We start from the raw sequence: 14,035 nt of genomic DNA on the forward strand, positions 1-14,035 counted from the left end.
GGGGGAACTATCTTACTACCTACAGTTGAGTCGTGTTTCAGAATTTCTTGAGGATTCTGTAACTAAGGGGTCTCTAAACTTTTCAGTCTGAGGGCCACATTCAACATATTGCAAACATTTAAAGGCCAGAGGAAAAAAATCATTTTCTAAATAAGCAAATAAAATTTAATTGAATGTTTTTATTTTGCGCAGTGTAAAATGATTCATAACAGCAGCAAAACAGAAATGTGACAATTAGGAAGAAACAATACCATTCTTACACAGACAAATGGTATAAGAAAACTGTCAAACATTAGCAAATGCTCTGAAGAAATAATAAATTAATCCAATCTAGGTCAGTCATTGAGCCAGAGGTTTACTCTTCCAAGTTTCATTCATTTCCTTCACTCATATTAAATTAATAATTGCAATTGAGAAAAGAAAACTATTTTTGTCAATAAATTTTATTTAGCTAAATTTTACAAATTTACAAAAGAACCTGCCCAATTGGTGCAAATATTAAAGAGGAAGATGCTTCTTCATCCAGCATCCCTCCAACTGGCTCACAACCGGCTCACAATCCTAGCATCAGAGAAATCAGTGGTGAATACAGTCCTGCTTTCTTTTCCTATGCTGTTTGGAAAGGATTGGAGCACAGCATATGGGATGAGCTGGCAGGCTGGAAGAAACTTTCCAGAGTGCCAGATATAGCCCATGGACTGTAGTTTAGAGAATCCTGCTTTAAGTGAAGAAACACTCAAAAGCGCAAGGATTTGCAAAGGGGAAGAATGAATGGGCAAGAGTTTTCCATGGTAACCATTCTTGTTCTGGTGCTGCCTTGAATATAAATGATGATCTTCTAATTCAACTTATAGTATTTTGTTATTTCTATCATTATAACTATTCCTCATGTAATTGGTACCAGATTATGATGTCTTAATTCTTGATTCCTTATCCAGTGGCACTGAAATTCAAGATATGCTAGCCCATTTTGTTTTATAAGCAAAGTAATTATAAACTCTTTTATCTTGCTTTCTTATATTTTATTTAAGTTCTCTGAATTTAAGTATTGGTATGCGATATAGTTGCAAAATAATTGTAGAATTACATTCTTAAATAATTAACTGCAAATGTTACATTTTCCTTTCTAATTCTAAACTTCATCTCTTCTTAGCTCTGGCTGCTATACTTGGAGTAGTTCCATTTTTGGGAACATACTGGGCAACCGCACCTGCAGTTCTAGATCTTTGGCTTGTTCAAGGAAAAGGATACAAAGCTATGCTTCTCTTCATTTGTCATCTATTGCCAACTTACTTTGTAGATACAGCAATCTATTTGGATATATCTGGGTGAATATTTTAATATTTTTCTTTACTATAGTGAAAAAAGTTTTGTAACAGATTAGCCAACATACAGAAATATTTAGATGAATTAGTTATATTAACACAGGAATCTTTATTATAAATAATGTTAAAAGAAAATAAGCATAGATGCCACTCTAAAAATTGTGGTGATTTTCAAAACCATATAGTAGTTATGGATTAGGTTATTTTCAGGAAATAGAACATTTATAAAATGTATAACGTGTTCTGGGCGACAAAAGACAGCATAGATAGTTAATGTGTGCAGTGGAGGGAATATCATTGGAGAGAATATAAGTATAGAGTAGTTCTGACTTCCTTCATCACTGGCATATCCTCAAAAACAAATGTGATACATGGGAAAAAATTCTTTGTAGAAGGATGGCTTAAATATTTGTGGTTTTCTTCAACATTATTTACTTAGACCCTTTACTATGTTTCAAATTCTATTTTTCTCTTTTCTGTACAAGTCATGTTTTTGTGACTTCACAGAAATATATCTATCTCTGCTTGTGATTAGATATTAACTGCCTTCTTTTCGTGTCTTCCGATAACCCAGCATATAAAATCATCTTTCCAATGATAGTTCTTAAATGACATTGCAATAATTTAATTTATTATTTGATTGCAGAGGAGGTCATCCTTATTTGACAGGTCTTGCAATAGCTGGTGGAACATATTACCTAGGACTGGAAGGAGCCATCATAGGACCCATACTCCTTTGCATTTTTATTGGTGCCTCTAATATCTACAGTGCTGTGCTTGTGAGTCCAACAAATTAATTACCTGCTCTATTACAAATGCATCAGACTTTGAAGATTTACTGGTAAACATTCATCCAGAAAAAAGCATTTCAAAAAGGTTATAAATTGATTTGCATTTTAATGAGTGAAATAAGTATTTGATTCCCTATCAGTCAGCAAGATTTCTGGCTCCCAGGTCTCTTTTATACAGGTAATGAACTGACAGTAGGAGCACTCTTAAAGGGAATGCTCCTAATCTCAGTGTGCTACCTGTATAAAAGACACTGTCCACAGAAGCAATCAATCACATTCCAAACTCTCCACCATGGCCAAGACCAAAGAGCTGTCCAAGGATGTCAGGGACAAGATTGTAGACCTACACAAGGCTGGAATAGGCTACAAGGCCATCGCCAAGCAGCTTGGTAAGGAGGTGACAACAGTTGGTCCGATTATTCGGAAATGGAACTGTCAAACTCCCTCGTCTGGGGCTGCATGCAAGGACTCACCTCGTGGAGTTCATGAGAATGATGAGGAATCAGCCCAGAACTACACAGGAGGATCTTGTCAATAATCTCAAGGCAGCTGGGACCATAGTCACCAAGAAAACAATTGGTAACACACTACACCATGAAGCACTGAAATCCTGCAATGCCCACAAGGTCCCCCTGCACAAGAAAGCACATGTACAGGCCTATCTGAAGTTTGCCAATGAACATCTGAATGATTCAGAGGAGAACTGGGTGAAAGTGTTGAGGTCAGATGAGATCAAAATCGAGCTCTTTGGTATCAACTCAACTTGCTGTGTTTGGAGGAAGAATGCTGCCTATGACCCCAAGAACACCATCCACACCATCAAACATGGAGGTTGAAACATTATGTTTTGGGGGTGTTTTTCTGCTAAGGGGACAGGACAACTTCACTGCATCAAAGGTGCGATGGACAGAGCCATGTACCATCAAATCTGGGGTGAGAACTTATTTCCCTCAGCCAGGGCACTGAAAATGGATCATGGATGGGTATTCCAGCATGACAATGACCCAAAATACACAGCCAAGGCAACAAAGGAATGGCTCAGGAAGAAGCACATGAAGGTCCTGGAGTGGCCTAGCTGGTCTCCAGACCTTAATCCAATAGAAAATCTGTGGAGGGAGCTAAAGGTTCGAATTGCCAAAAGTCCGCCTCGAAACCTTAATGACTTGGAGAGGATCTGCAAAGAGGAGTGGGACAAAATCCCTCCTGAGATGTATGCAAATCTGGTGGCCTATTACAAGAAACATATGACCTCTGTGATTGCCAACAAGGGTTTTGCCACTAAGCACCAACACATGTTTTGTGAAGTGGTCAATTACTTATTTCACTCATTAAAATACAAATCAATTTTAACTTTTTTCAAATACATTTTTCTGGATTTTCTTTTTTGTTATTCTGTCTCTCACTGTTAAAGTTAACCTACCATTAAAATTATAGACTTGTCAATGGGCAAACGTACAAAATCAGCAGGGAATCAAATATTTCCCTCACTATAATAAAAATTAGTCTACCAATGACATTGTCAAAATATGGATTTTTTCTTACGTAATTTCTATATTTAATGCTTTCGTGACTTGAAAAAAATGTTAAGGAAATAAATAAAAATAAATAAAAAAAGGATGAAGATGCAAAATTATTCAAATGAAATAATTTGTAAATTGATATCCTTTTTGCTAATTATTTCACATTTATAAAATGACTTTTAAAGTACACATCAATGAGATTAAAAAAATGAATCCCTGCAGATTTTACTCCACTAGTCATTGATGATTATAGAGAGTCGTGTTCATCTCTGTTTCAAGGCCATTGAGCAAGAGCTGTCCAAAGACTTTTCTCCAGACATGTGGCCAACAGAGTGCTGTTACCTCCCCACCAAAGTGGTGGCTACTTATTTACTCGCATTTGTATGCTTTCAAACTGCTAGGTGGCAAGAGTTGGGGTGAGGATGACCTCAACTACAGACAGTTGCTCCTTATGATAAAACTTCAAGACAACAGTCTGCAATTTAAAGCTCTGGGGGAATAAGGGAATAGCCATATTTGTCAAACACATAAATATCATAAATATATGATTACAATTCTGCATAGATTATATTGCAAACAGGAAACTATACCATATAATTATCACATTACTTTTAAAAATGTGTTGTATTTCTGGTTTTTAAATTGTTTAATTTTCATTTTTCACAATATTTGTGTCAAGCTGCAAGTACTGTCTTGTTTCCTTCTGGATTCTGTATTTTAAGCATTTTATTTATTTTATAAAGTATTTCTATTAAAAGCTTTCTACTATTCAGGAATTAAAAGACTGATTAAAAATGTGAGTCCTTAAATTTTGGGTTTATTTTTACCCTTTTTAATTTTTTGTTGCTTTTTAATTAATAGTGCCACAAATAAAGAGCAAAACACAAAAGTAGCAGTAATAGAGATACATACATTAAAAAGAAAAAAACACCTATAAACAGTTCTTTAACCAAAAAAATATCATTTTTATGTGTTCTTTTTTTCTCTGACAGTGGATTAAATATATTATTAAAGGATGCATTCAAAAAGTTTGTTAAATCTTTTGAATCATTGATATTTCTCCATAAATACGACCTAAAATGTGATCTGTTTTCCACACAAAAGAAAAAGAATCTCCCACACTCACACCTGAGGACTATCCCATGATTGAAATCTTAATTTCCCCTTTAAAAGAACAAATAATCCTATGGGTTCGCATACTTTTGCCACACAGAAATAAGTAGTTTATAACTTATGTGGAGAATTGTGATTACTCCCTTGAATGATTCCCCAGATACCTCTCAAGATGTCAGATTGGGGGAGGATGAAACCAGTTCTTGGCACATCAGGAGCTGAGTTGATTGATGGCTCTGAGCAGCCATCTATGAAGGGTTTGGCTGATGCTTCAGTTAGGGAAACATGCACTGCAGCCAGTCATGAGGAAGAAGAACTGCCTTGTGCACCTGATCCAAGAACATATAGGACAGAGAAAGACCAATCTGTCTTCAGCCAATTGGAACACAGATGTTTTGGATTAATAGGCATTCTTAGGGTGCCTGGCCTTGGAATCTGATGCAAATTGGTGCCAAGCTTCTCTGATCTTCATCATCTATGATTACTCCATCCCTATTTCCCATGGGCCAGCAGTTTGACACCCCTGCTTTAGATAAAGGAACAAGTTTAATAACTGTGGGATGCTAGTAAAGCTGTTATTTTATATAGTATAATTATAATCAATTAGAGAAGAAAAAACTTCAGGAAAAGATGCAAAAGATTCAGACAGAAAGAAATCAAACTGCAAAAGACATGGACTCTAAAATTTTAAATCAAATTAAACTGCTATGGCAACAACAATACAAGAAATTGAAACTACAAAATGGAAGTATGTGGGGAAAAAAGACACTTTGAGTTTTCAAATAAACCAGGAAGATGGTTGAGATATAAAAGAAGAAAGGAAAACGAAAATAGAATGATTGAGAAAATCTGTGAAGGTAGCAATGTAATAATGAGCAATGAACTTATCAAAAAGCTTTTCAACTTTCATTCCAATTTGTATAAAAAAGAGGAGTTACACATGTCTAGAATAGATGGATATCTTTTCAGACAACTGTTGCCTAAATTATCACAAACTCAGAGACAACTTATGAATGACCCAATAACTAACTTTGAGAGATTAGGAGATATTTTAAAAAATGAGATCAGATAAAGCTCCAGACCCAGATGGCCGTACAAGCCAATGTTATTAGTATTTTGAGGATGAACTTCAGCCACTAAAACAGGCATGTCAAACACAAGGCCTGTGGGCCACATGCGGCCCGAAATATGGTTCTGTCCGGCCCGGGGACCTGCTGTGCAAAGAGCAAAGGACCAGGCCTGCTGCACCTCGGCCCAGGGTGACCGGGCATTGATCTACCTGGTTGCGTCCAACAAAGCCAGAATGCGCTCACCCCTTCCTGAGCATGGAGGAAGGAAAGAGATGAGAAGGAAGGAAGTGTAGCGGAGAGGGGAATTGGGGCATGGCTCTTGGGGAGGGATTTTTATAGGGGAAGAGAAGTTTGACTGGGGGAAGATAGGAAGTTGGCGAAAAGGCTTTTTATTCTCTCTCCAGAGAATAAACTTCCTACCTCGCTCTCCCTCCTTCTGGCTTGTCTTTCCGGAAAAGAGAAAATAAAATAATCTTCCCCCAGTCAAACTTCTCTTCCGCTTTAAAAATCCCTCCCCAAGAGCCATGCCCCAATTCCCTTCTTCCTTTCTTCCTTCTTTCTCTCCTTCTCATCTCTTTCCTTCCTCCACACTCAGGAAGGGGTGATAGGAGGGGGAGAAATTTCCAGCGCTGCCATGTTGCCGCCAGTCTTGCTATGCCATGTGTGTGAGGTCTGTCACGGTGAAAGGAAAGCCTCGTGGCTGCGAGGCTGGAGGGTGTGTGTGTTAGTGTTGATCTACAACCTGGTTGCATCCATGAAGGCCAGAATGCATTCAGCCTTAAATCCATGGGGCAGCCCCACCCCGTCCCCTGGGTGCGCATGCAAGTAGAGTTTGGCATGCCCTGCAGACTGACTTCACCCAGCCGTCCGAGAGCAAACACAGTGAATACCTTAGGTTTTCTTTTTTCTTTTTTATAAACTTAGGTTAGAAATGTGAAACCGACTGAAACAAAAACCTGGTTCTTGACTATGTTGTCAGAATCCAGTTATATTTCATTTTTATCTATCTTCCTAGATTCAAAGGATCTGAAGAACAAAAGGAAGAGTGTGTGGATGTATGTGCGAGGAAGAGTGTGCGGATGTATGTGTGGGGCACCTCTTCTGAAAATCAGTTGGATCTCACTCCCTCTGTATGTCCTCCAGCTGCACCCTGGCCTGCTGCTAGTTCCCCTTTAGTCGTGACTGGCAGGGCCCGGGAAAGCAAGGGGAGGACATCAGAGCGTGAGACCTGAGAAAGGGAGAGCCGAGCAAGCAGTAAATGTGTCATAAAATCTTTTGTATTGGTAGACCAGACCCCTTTCGGACACTTTTTTACATTGGTAGACCAGGACCCCTTCTGGAAAATCCTTTTGCATTGGTAGACCAAATCCCATTCAGAATTTTTTTTTTACATTGGAAGACCAGGACCCCTTCCGCCAGTAATGTATAAGCAAAAGCCCCAAGTTAGGAAATTAAGCACTGGGCTAGGAGCGTCCCTTACCTCTGGAAAGCAAGCAGAGGTCCTCCCGAACATCTGAAGTTCCCAAACATTGGTGGTGAAAAGTGAAGGTAAAGCCGGTAAGAGAGTGCCACATACCTTCTGCAGGGAGCAGAAGAGTCCTCAACAAACCCGTTTTTGGTCTGAAACCGTGGTGGTAGATCCCTAAAGGAGCATCACGAACTCTGAAGGATTCAGAGTGCTCTGCAGGCCCCCTTTTGGCCCAAAAACTGTGGTGTTAGGCAGAAGTCTCACTAGGAGCCTTCAGTGCGCCGGACCCAATAGAACCAAAGTGAACCCCTGCATCAGGAATAAGGGAATCATGGGAGGTTTTAGTTCAAGGGTCGAGATAGGCTTCCCAGTGAAAAGATTGCTTGAAGCCTGGGACGGGAATCAGCTACCCATCCAGGCAGGTATGAAAAAGAACTTGTTAAAGGAATTATGTAAAAAATGGGCTTTGCTTAAAGACGAGCGCGGAAAACATATTTGGCTGGAAGGTGGCACATTCGAATTAAAAGCACTGAAAGCACTTAGATCCAAAATAGAACCAGCCCAGCTACCCTATTGGTATTGCTGGGCTGAACTGTCCAGTTTAAAAAGCCAGGCTCAAATTGAGTTCAAACCTCAGCCTCCCTTAGATGACCCCTAACCAAAAATCATGCCCCCCCTACTGAACAGGCCTGTACCCGGGTGATTGAGGGGCCAGACTGAACATATTTTAATCCACACCCCCTTCTCCCCGTCTGACTTGGTTGTTTGGAAAAAGGACAATCCTACTTTCCAACCAGACCACCAATTGGTCATAACAACTATAAAATCAATTGTGGAAACCCACAATCCATCTTGGGAAGACATGACCCAGCTATTACATGTGCTTTTAACAAAAGATGAGCTAATGAAGTTTTTTGGAAAAAATGAAGAGATAGCCAAGCGACCTATAATAATTATACCTGGGCAAGTAGCACCAGCTAGAGTTGCCTGGCCCCTTAACTATCCAGACTGGGACTATAACAATCAAAACCACTGGAACGAATATACGAGGTCTAAAAATAATTTAATGGAAGCCCTCCAGGAGATAGGGAAAAGGCCCCTGAACTGGTCTGAATTCCAAAAAACAATGCAGGACGACAAGGAAAACCCAGATGCTTTCTGGGTCCGTCTGTTAGACGTCTGAGTCACATTTGCTCATTTAGACCTAGGTTGTCAAAAGGACCAGAAAATTCTTGTTGCTGTCTTTGTTAATCAATCGGCAAGTGATATCCAGGGGCACTTTCGTAAGATAGTCTCTGGTCAACATTAGACATCTCAGAATTGCAAACTCTGTATTTGACCAGAGGGAAAAATTAGAAGAAGAAGAAGAAAAAGGAAGGAAGCAGACAGAGAGAGGTGGGGGGAAAGAGGCGTAGAGCAGAAAGAAGGAAGGACTTGCAAGTCTTTGCAATGTTAAAGATAGCAGACAAAGGCAAAACAGACCCAGTATGAAACAGAACTATTCACTTCAGAAAACATCACTTTTGAATGCTGCAACATGCTCAACCCAGCAACATTATTGCCCACTAATCTAGCAGATAAAATATTACATGACTGCTTACACCTAGTCCAAGATACTGAACTACCACATCCTGATTTAACAGATTATGCACCTCCAAACCCAGACTGAGAATTGTTCACTGATGGCTCCTCCTACCTACTTGATGGGACCCGTGTAATAGGAGCTGCAGTTGTCTCTCTGCACGAGACAGTCTGGGCCTCCCCCCCTGCCTCCGCGCTGCAGTGCTGAAGCAGCTGAGCTTATCACATTGAAAAAAGCATGCGAAATAGCAGAGAACCAGTCTGCCAATTCGAAAGTCGCTGTAAATCCTCCTTTCAATTACAAGTTATGCCTTGGACTATTTCCACACATAAAGAGTGGATCCTGAAACTAGGTTGGTTTCCTTCTACTGTACCAGAATAACAAGATTATGTTTTCAAATTTGAAGGTTTTTCAAACTTGCTTTGGCTGAATGGGAATACAGCATTCGCTATAATAAGATTCCTAGCAATTGAAAGGATACCTTGCTGTTTTGTCACATGAAGATTGGATCCTGAAAGCAAGTGGTTTTCCTGCATTTGTTAGACAGGGAGAAAATGATTATGTGTCTATTAAAAGTAATACTTCTCTGAAAAGGGAAGATTAGTGGCTAAATGTGAGTTTGGAATTCACTATAAAGGGTCTTCTTGCAACTACACGTTATGCCTTGGACTATGTCCTCAAATAAAGAGTAGATCCTGAAAACAAGTGGTTTTTCTGATTCTTCAAGGACTACATGCTTAACTGTCTTTTTTAAAAAATTGATGTGAAAAGGGAAGTTTTGTGCCTATATGGCAAATCACTATTGCTTATAAGAGGTCTCTCATCTTTCACTGTAAAGGGCCTTCAAACATTTGGAAATTAGACCATCCTATCTCTACATACAAACAGAGGGTCCTGAAACTGAGTGGTTTTCTTGCTTGTCATGACCATGGACATTACATGTCTCTTTTTCAAATTTGATGTTTGTCTGATAAGGAAAGCTTAGTGGTTAAATGGGAATACAGCATTCAATAGATGGGCCTCCTAACAATTGCTTTTGCCTTGGACTATCACTACAGATAGTGGATTCTGAAACCAAGACAGGAAGAACATGTTTCACGTATCTTTTTCAAATTGGAAGTTTGTCTCGTAAAGGAAACGTAGTGTCTAAATGGGAATCTTCCATTTGCTATACAGGGTCTAATGGCAATTATAATTATGCCTTGGACTATGTTTAAAATGGCAAATGTAATTTATTTTAAGGGACGCGGTGGCTCAGTGGGTTAGGACACTGAGCTTGTCGATCAGATGGTCGGCAGTTTGGCGGGTCGAATCCCGAGTGCCGCGTAACAGAGTGAGCGCCTGTTACTCGTCCCAGCTTCTGCCAACCTAGTAGTTCGAAAGCACGTAAAAATGCAAGTAGAAAAATAGGGACCACTACGGTGGGAAGGTAACAGTGTTCCATGCGCCTTTGGCGTCTAGTCATGCCGGCCACATGATCACAGAGACGTCCTCGGACAAGCGCTGGCTCTTCAGCTTTGAAACGGAGATGAGCACCGGCTCCTACAGTCGGAAACGACTAGCACGCATGTGCGGGGGAACCTTTACCTTTACCTATGACCACAGAGAAGAACAGATCCAGAAACCAGGGGTTTTTCCTATTTCTACTAACAACGAGAACAAGATAAAGTGTTTTGTTTTCAAATTTAAAGGTATATAAAACTTACTTTGACTAAATGGAAATTCGGCATTCGCTACATTAGGATTCCTAGGAATTGCCTGGGACTGTATTGTCACACAAAGATTGGATCAAATCAAGCGGTTTTCCTGCACCAGTTGGACAGAAAGAACATAATTACGTGTCTCTTATTTAAATAAAATGGATGTTTTTCTGAAAAAGAGGATTAGTAGCTAAATGTGAGTTTAGAATTCGCTATAAAGGGTCTCCTTGCCATTCCAAATTATGAGTTGGACTGTCTCCTCAGACAATGAGCAGAACCTGAGAACATTTGGTTTTTCTTCAAATGACCAAGAACATTTTTTCAAGTTACATGCTTCTATGAAAATTCAATTTTAGTGACATTTTTGGAATTTGGCCCCCACTACAACAGCCTTAGCAAATACAAGCCATGTATTTGCTAAAATACATTTATTCTTTACAACACTCTTTGTTTGTTTGTTAGTTGCGAAGTCGTGTCCGACCCATCGCGACCCTATGGACAATGTTCCTCCAGGCCTTCCTGTCCTACAACACTCTACATGGCCACTATCTTGCCACTAAAGGGCAAATTTTGAAACTAACTGGTTTTCCTGCTTCTGCTGGACAGGGACAACATGATTACATCGACTTTTTCAAATTTTAAAATGATTACCTGTTCTTTTTCAATTTTGATATATGTTGGCTTCAGGATGCACTCTTCATGTGGATATTTAAAGGTATATCTTGCAATTGCTATGAGGTCCAGTTTTGTGAATTCCCAGTTAGCCATTAAGTGTCCCTTTGCAGAATTTATATTTAGCTATGCTTTCCTTTTAGACAAACTTCCTACTTGAATAAAAGAAACACATAATTTTGTTCACTTTTAAAGCAGAATCAGGAAAAGTATTTTCAGGATTCTTTCTTTGAGGTGATATTCCAAGTTATATCTTTTAATTACCATGACACTCATTATTGCAAATGTAGAATTCCTATATAGAACTAAATTTTCCTTGTCAAATACACATCATATTTGAAAAAGAGACATGTGATCTTCTCCTTGGCAAGGGGAAACATGAAACCACTTGATTTCAGAGTCTTCTCTTTGTCTGATAAAAGGTATAGCTTGGTACAGGATTCTTGCTTTGCCTTAGAGATATTCCAATATGTAATTTGCATGATTCCTTTTATAGTGAATATACAATTCCCCTTTTAGAACAAAGGTTCCTTGAGATATTCCAAGATATATCTTGAAATTCATATAATGTCTATTATAGTGAATGCGGGATTTCTCTTAGCTGCAGAATGCCAAAATGCTCCTTTACAAAGGCCAGGACTATGGTTAGTTTTGTGCAGCAAAAAAGGGAGACAAAACTGAAAGTAACTTTTCTCTCTTTATTATAGGGCAAAGTTAACCCCACCCACAACTAGGAGCTCTTTACAAAGAAATAAATTTGCAAAGTGGTTGGGGCAGGGTTTTGCTCTTTGAAAAAGCATGAAGAAGAGCTACTTGTGTCTTTCCCAAGTTGTATGCAGGGCACAACCAGTGTGGCATTCGTGGTCCCAGGTTTGGCTTATGGTCACTCATACACACTCAGAATCCTGGAAAATTGCCACACTCAAATCAAACAAAACATGTTTAACCAAATATTTAACCAAACATTGAGGTACAAACAGTTTTTAGAATACACGGAGACCCAGTGAATTTTTTAAAAAAACAGCAACATTTGCTCTTTCATATAGACACACAAAACACACATACACGCTTGTCCACACATATCTACATCCTCAGCTAGACTGACAGGCACTAGTCAGAATGATGGAAGTTGCCAAGTCTGGGTCCAGAGATGACAAAGAGTGGGCAGGCTTCAGGACCTCTTTTAGCCCAAAGGAGCCCTGCTTTATTGGTGGAATTCAGGGAGGGGCTTCCCATGTGCCCAACTTATTTTGTCCTTTGTTTCCTTCCTGGCTTTGATAGGATTAAGTGAATGGTCTTCAAAATTTAATATTGAAAGAAAAAAATAAAATTGAATCTGCTGTGTAGTGGAAACTTACTAAGTAGATAAACAAGCCTGCCAAAGAAACAACAATGGATGCAAACCAGGAAAGGGTAGTATAAAGGGAGGATGTAACATAAACACATAGGCAAACATTATCTGGGTCCCCAGAATTGGGAAAGGAAGAACATAAGGTGTAAAAACAGCTGCAAGAGGAAATGGCTAGCCAGGAAAAATTAGCTGAACTGAAAAACAGGAAAGAACCTATTGTTTTAAGGAGCCATAAAATATCCCAGAGGTCAAAATAATCACATGATATGTCTAATATTTTATATTATTAACGTACATGTGAATATGATTTAATGTTCAATATATTTTATGATTTAATATGTTTAAGGAAGGAAGCAGGAAATACATAGGAAGTGGTTGGAAAGAGTGTAACCTCATAGTACCTCAGCCAATGGGGAATGAGGAGGGATGTAGCGGCTGAGACAGGGTTGTATAAAGAAGGGAATATTTTAGATTGAAACTTTGGAGAACACCAAACTTTGATAGCTTCTCTCCCCACTTATTGCAATAAACAAAACAAAAGGCCTTCGCTGTGTCTTGGTTAGTTATTGGTCAGGTAAGCTTGTCTCTGGTCACAAAGGAAAGTAGCCAGGAGCCTATAACAGCTTTGTCCAATCTGCTTATGTGCTTATTTCATTTTCATTTTAGACCTAGTCTGTCACCAGCATTTCTTCAAGTCTTTTTTCTTCAAGCCTTACAGCTTCAAATTCTTCCCAGTACAAGACCATGTTTCATCACCCGCATAGAACTTGCAAGTGTGAACTTCAGCTGTGACATTGAGCATCTTTAACCAATGGCTTATGACCCTGTAAAAATTTCCCCAGTGTCTCTGTACCTTGAAGGAAATTTATCACCCTGTAAGCCAACATTCAGGAAATGCAATTAAATACAGAGAAATATGTTTTGCTACTGTTATTGTTACAAGGCAAATCTGAAGATTTCCTATCTATGTTCCTTCAAAAGGTCTCTCATTTGTGGAGTTCCTCAGGGGTCGGTCCTCTCGCCTCTCCTGTTCAACATCTATATGAAGCCGCTGGGCGAGATCATTCGTGGTTTCGGGGTGGGGTATCACCAGTACGCTGATGATACCCAACTTTTTCTTTCCACCCCGAACCAACCCAGCGATGCCCTCTCCGTGATGTCCCGGTGCCTGGAGGCGGTTCAGGTCTGGATGGGGAGAAACAGGCTTCGTCTCAATCCCGCCAAGACTGAGTGGCTGTGCATATCGGCATCTCGGGTTAACCAAGTTATTCCATCCTTAATGATGGGGGGTGAGGTGTTACCCCCCGTTGATAGGGCTCGCAACCTGGGCGTCCTCCTGGACTCACGGCTCAATTTTGAAGACCACATAGGAGCCGTGACCAGGGGGGCTTTTGCACAGGTTCGCCTGGTGCGCCAGTTGCGTCCCTATCTGGACCGAGACGC

General features: G+C 39.7%; 1 protein-coding gene across 2 annotated transcripts in view; it reads left to right on the forward strand.

Moving 5' to 3' along the window:
• Positions 1-13,783, forward strand: part of TMEM245 (transmembrane protein 245) — a 139,209-nt gene extending 125,426 nt beyond the window's left edge. The window contains exons 15-17 of one of the 2 annotated variants that reach the window (XM_081343489.1): positions 1,154-1,328; positions 1,972-2,104; positions 13,259-13,783. In XM_081343489.1, the coding sequence (XP_081199615.1) occupies positions 1,154-1,328; positions 1,972-2,104; positions 13,259-13,264 (314 nt within the window). In that variant the 3' untranslated portion in view covers positions 13,265-13,783. Of the gene's footprint in view, positions 1-1,153; positions 1,329-1,971; positions 4,627-13,258 lie in introns of those variants that run through there. The other variant, XM_081343488.1, reaches the window with a different exon arrangement.
• The last annotated feature ends 252 nt before the right edge of the window (positions 13,784-14,035 follow it).

This window comes from Vipera berus (assembly GCF_964194415.1).
Source record: "Vipera berus genome assembly, chromosome: Z".
In the NCBI taxonomy this organism is placed as follows: Eukaryota; Metazoa; Chordata; class Lepidosauria; order Squamata; family Viperidae; genus Vipera; species Vipera berus.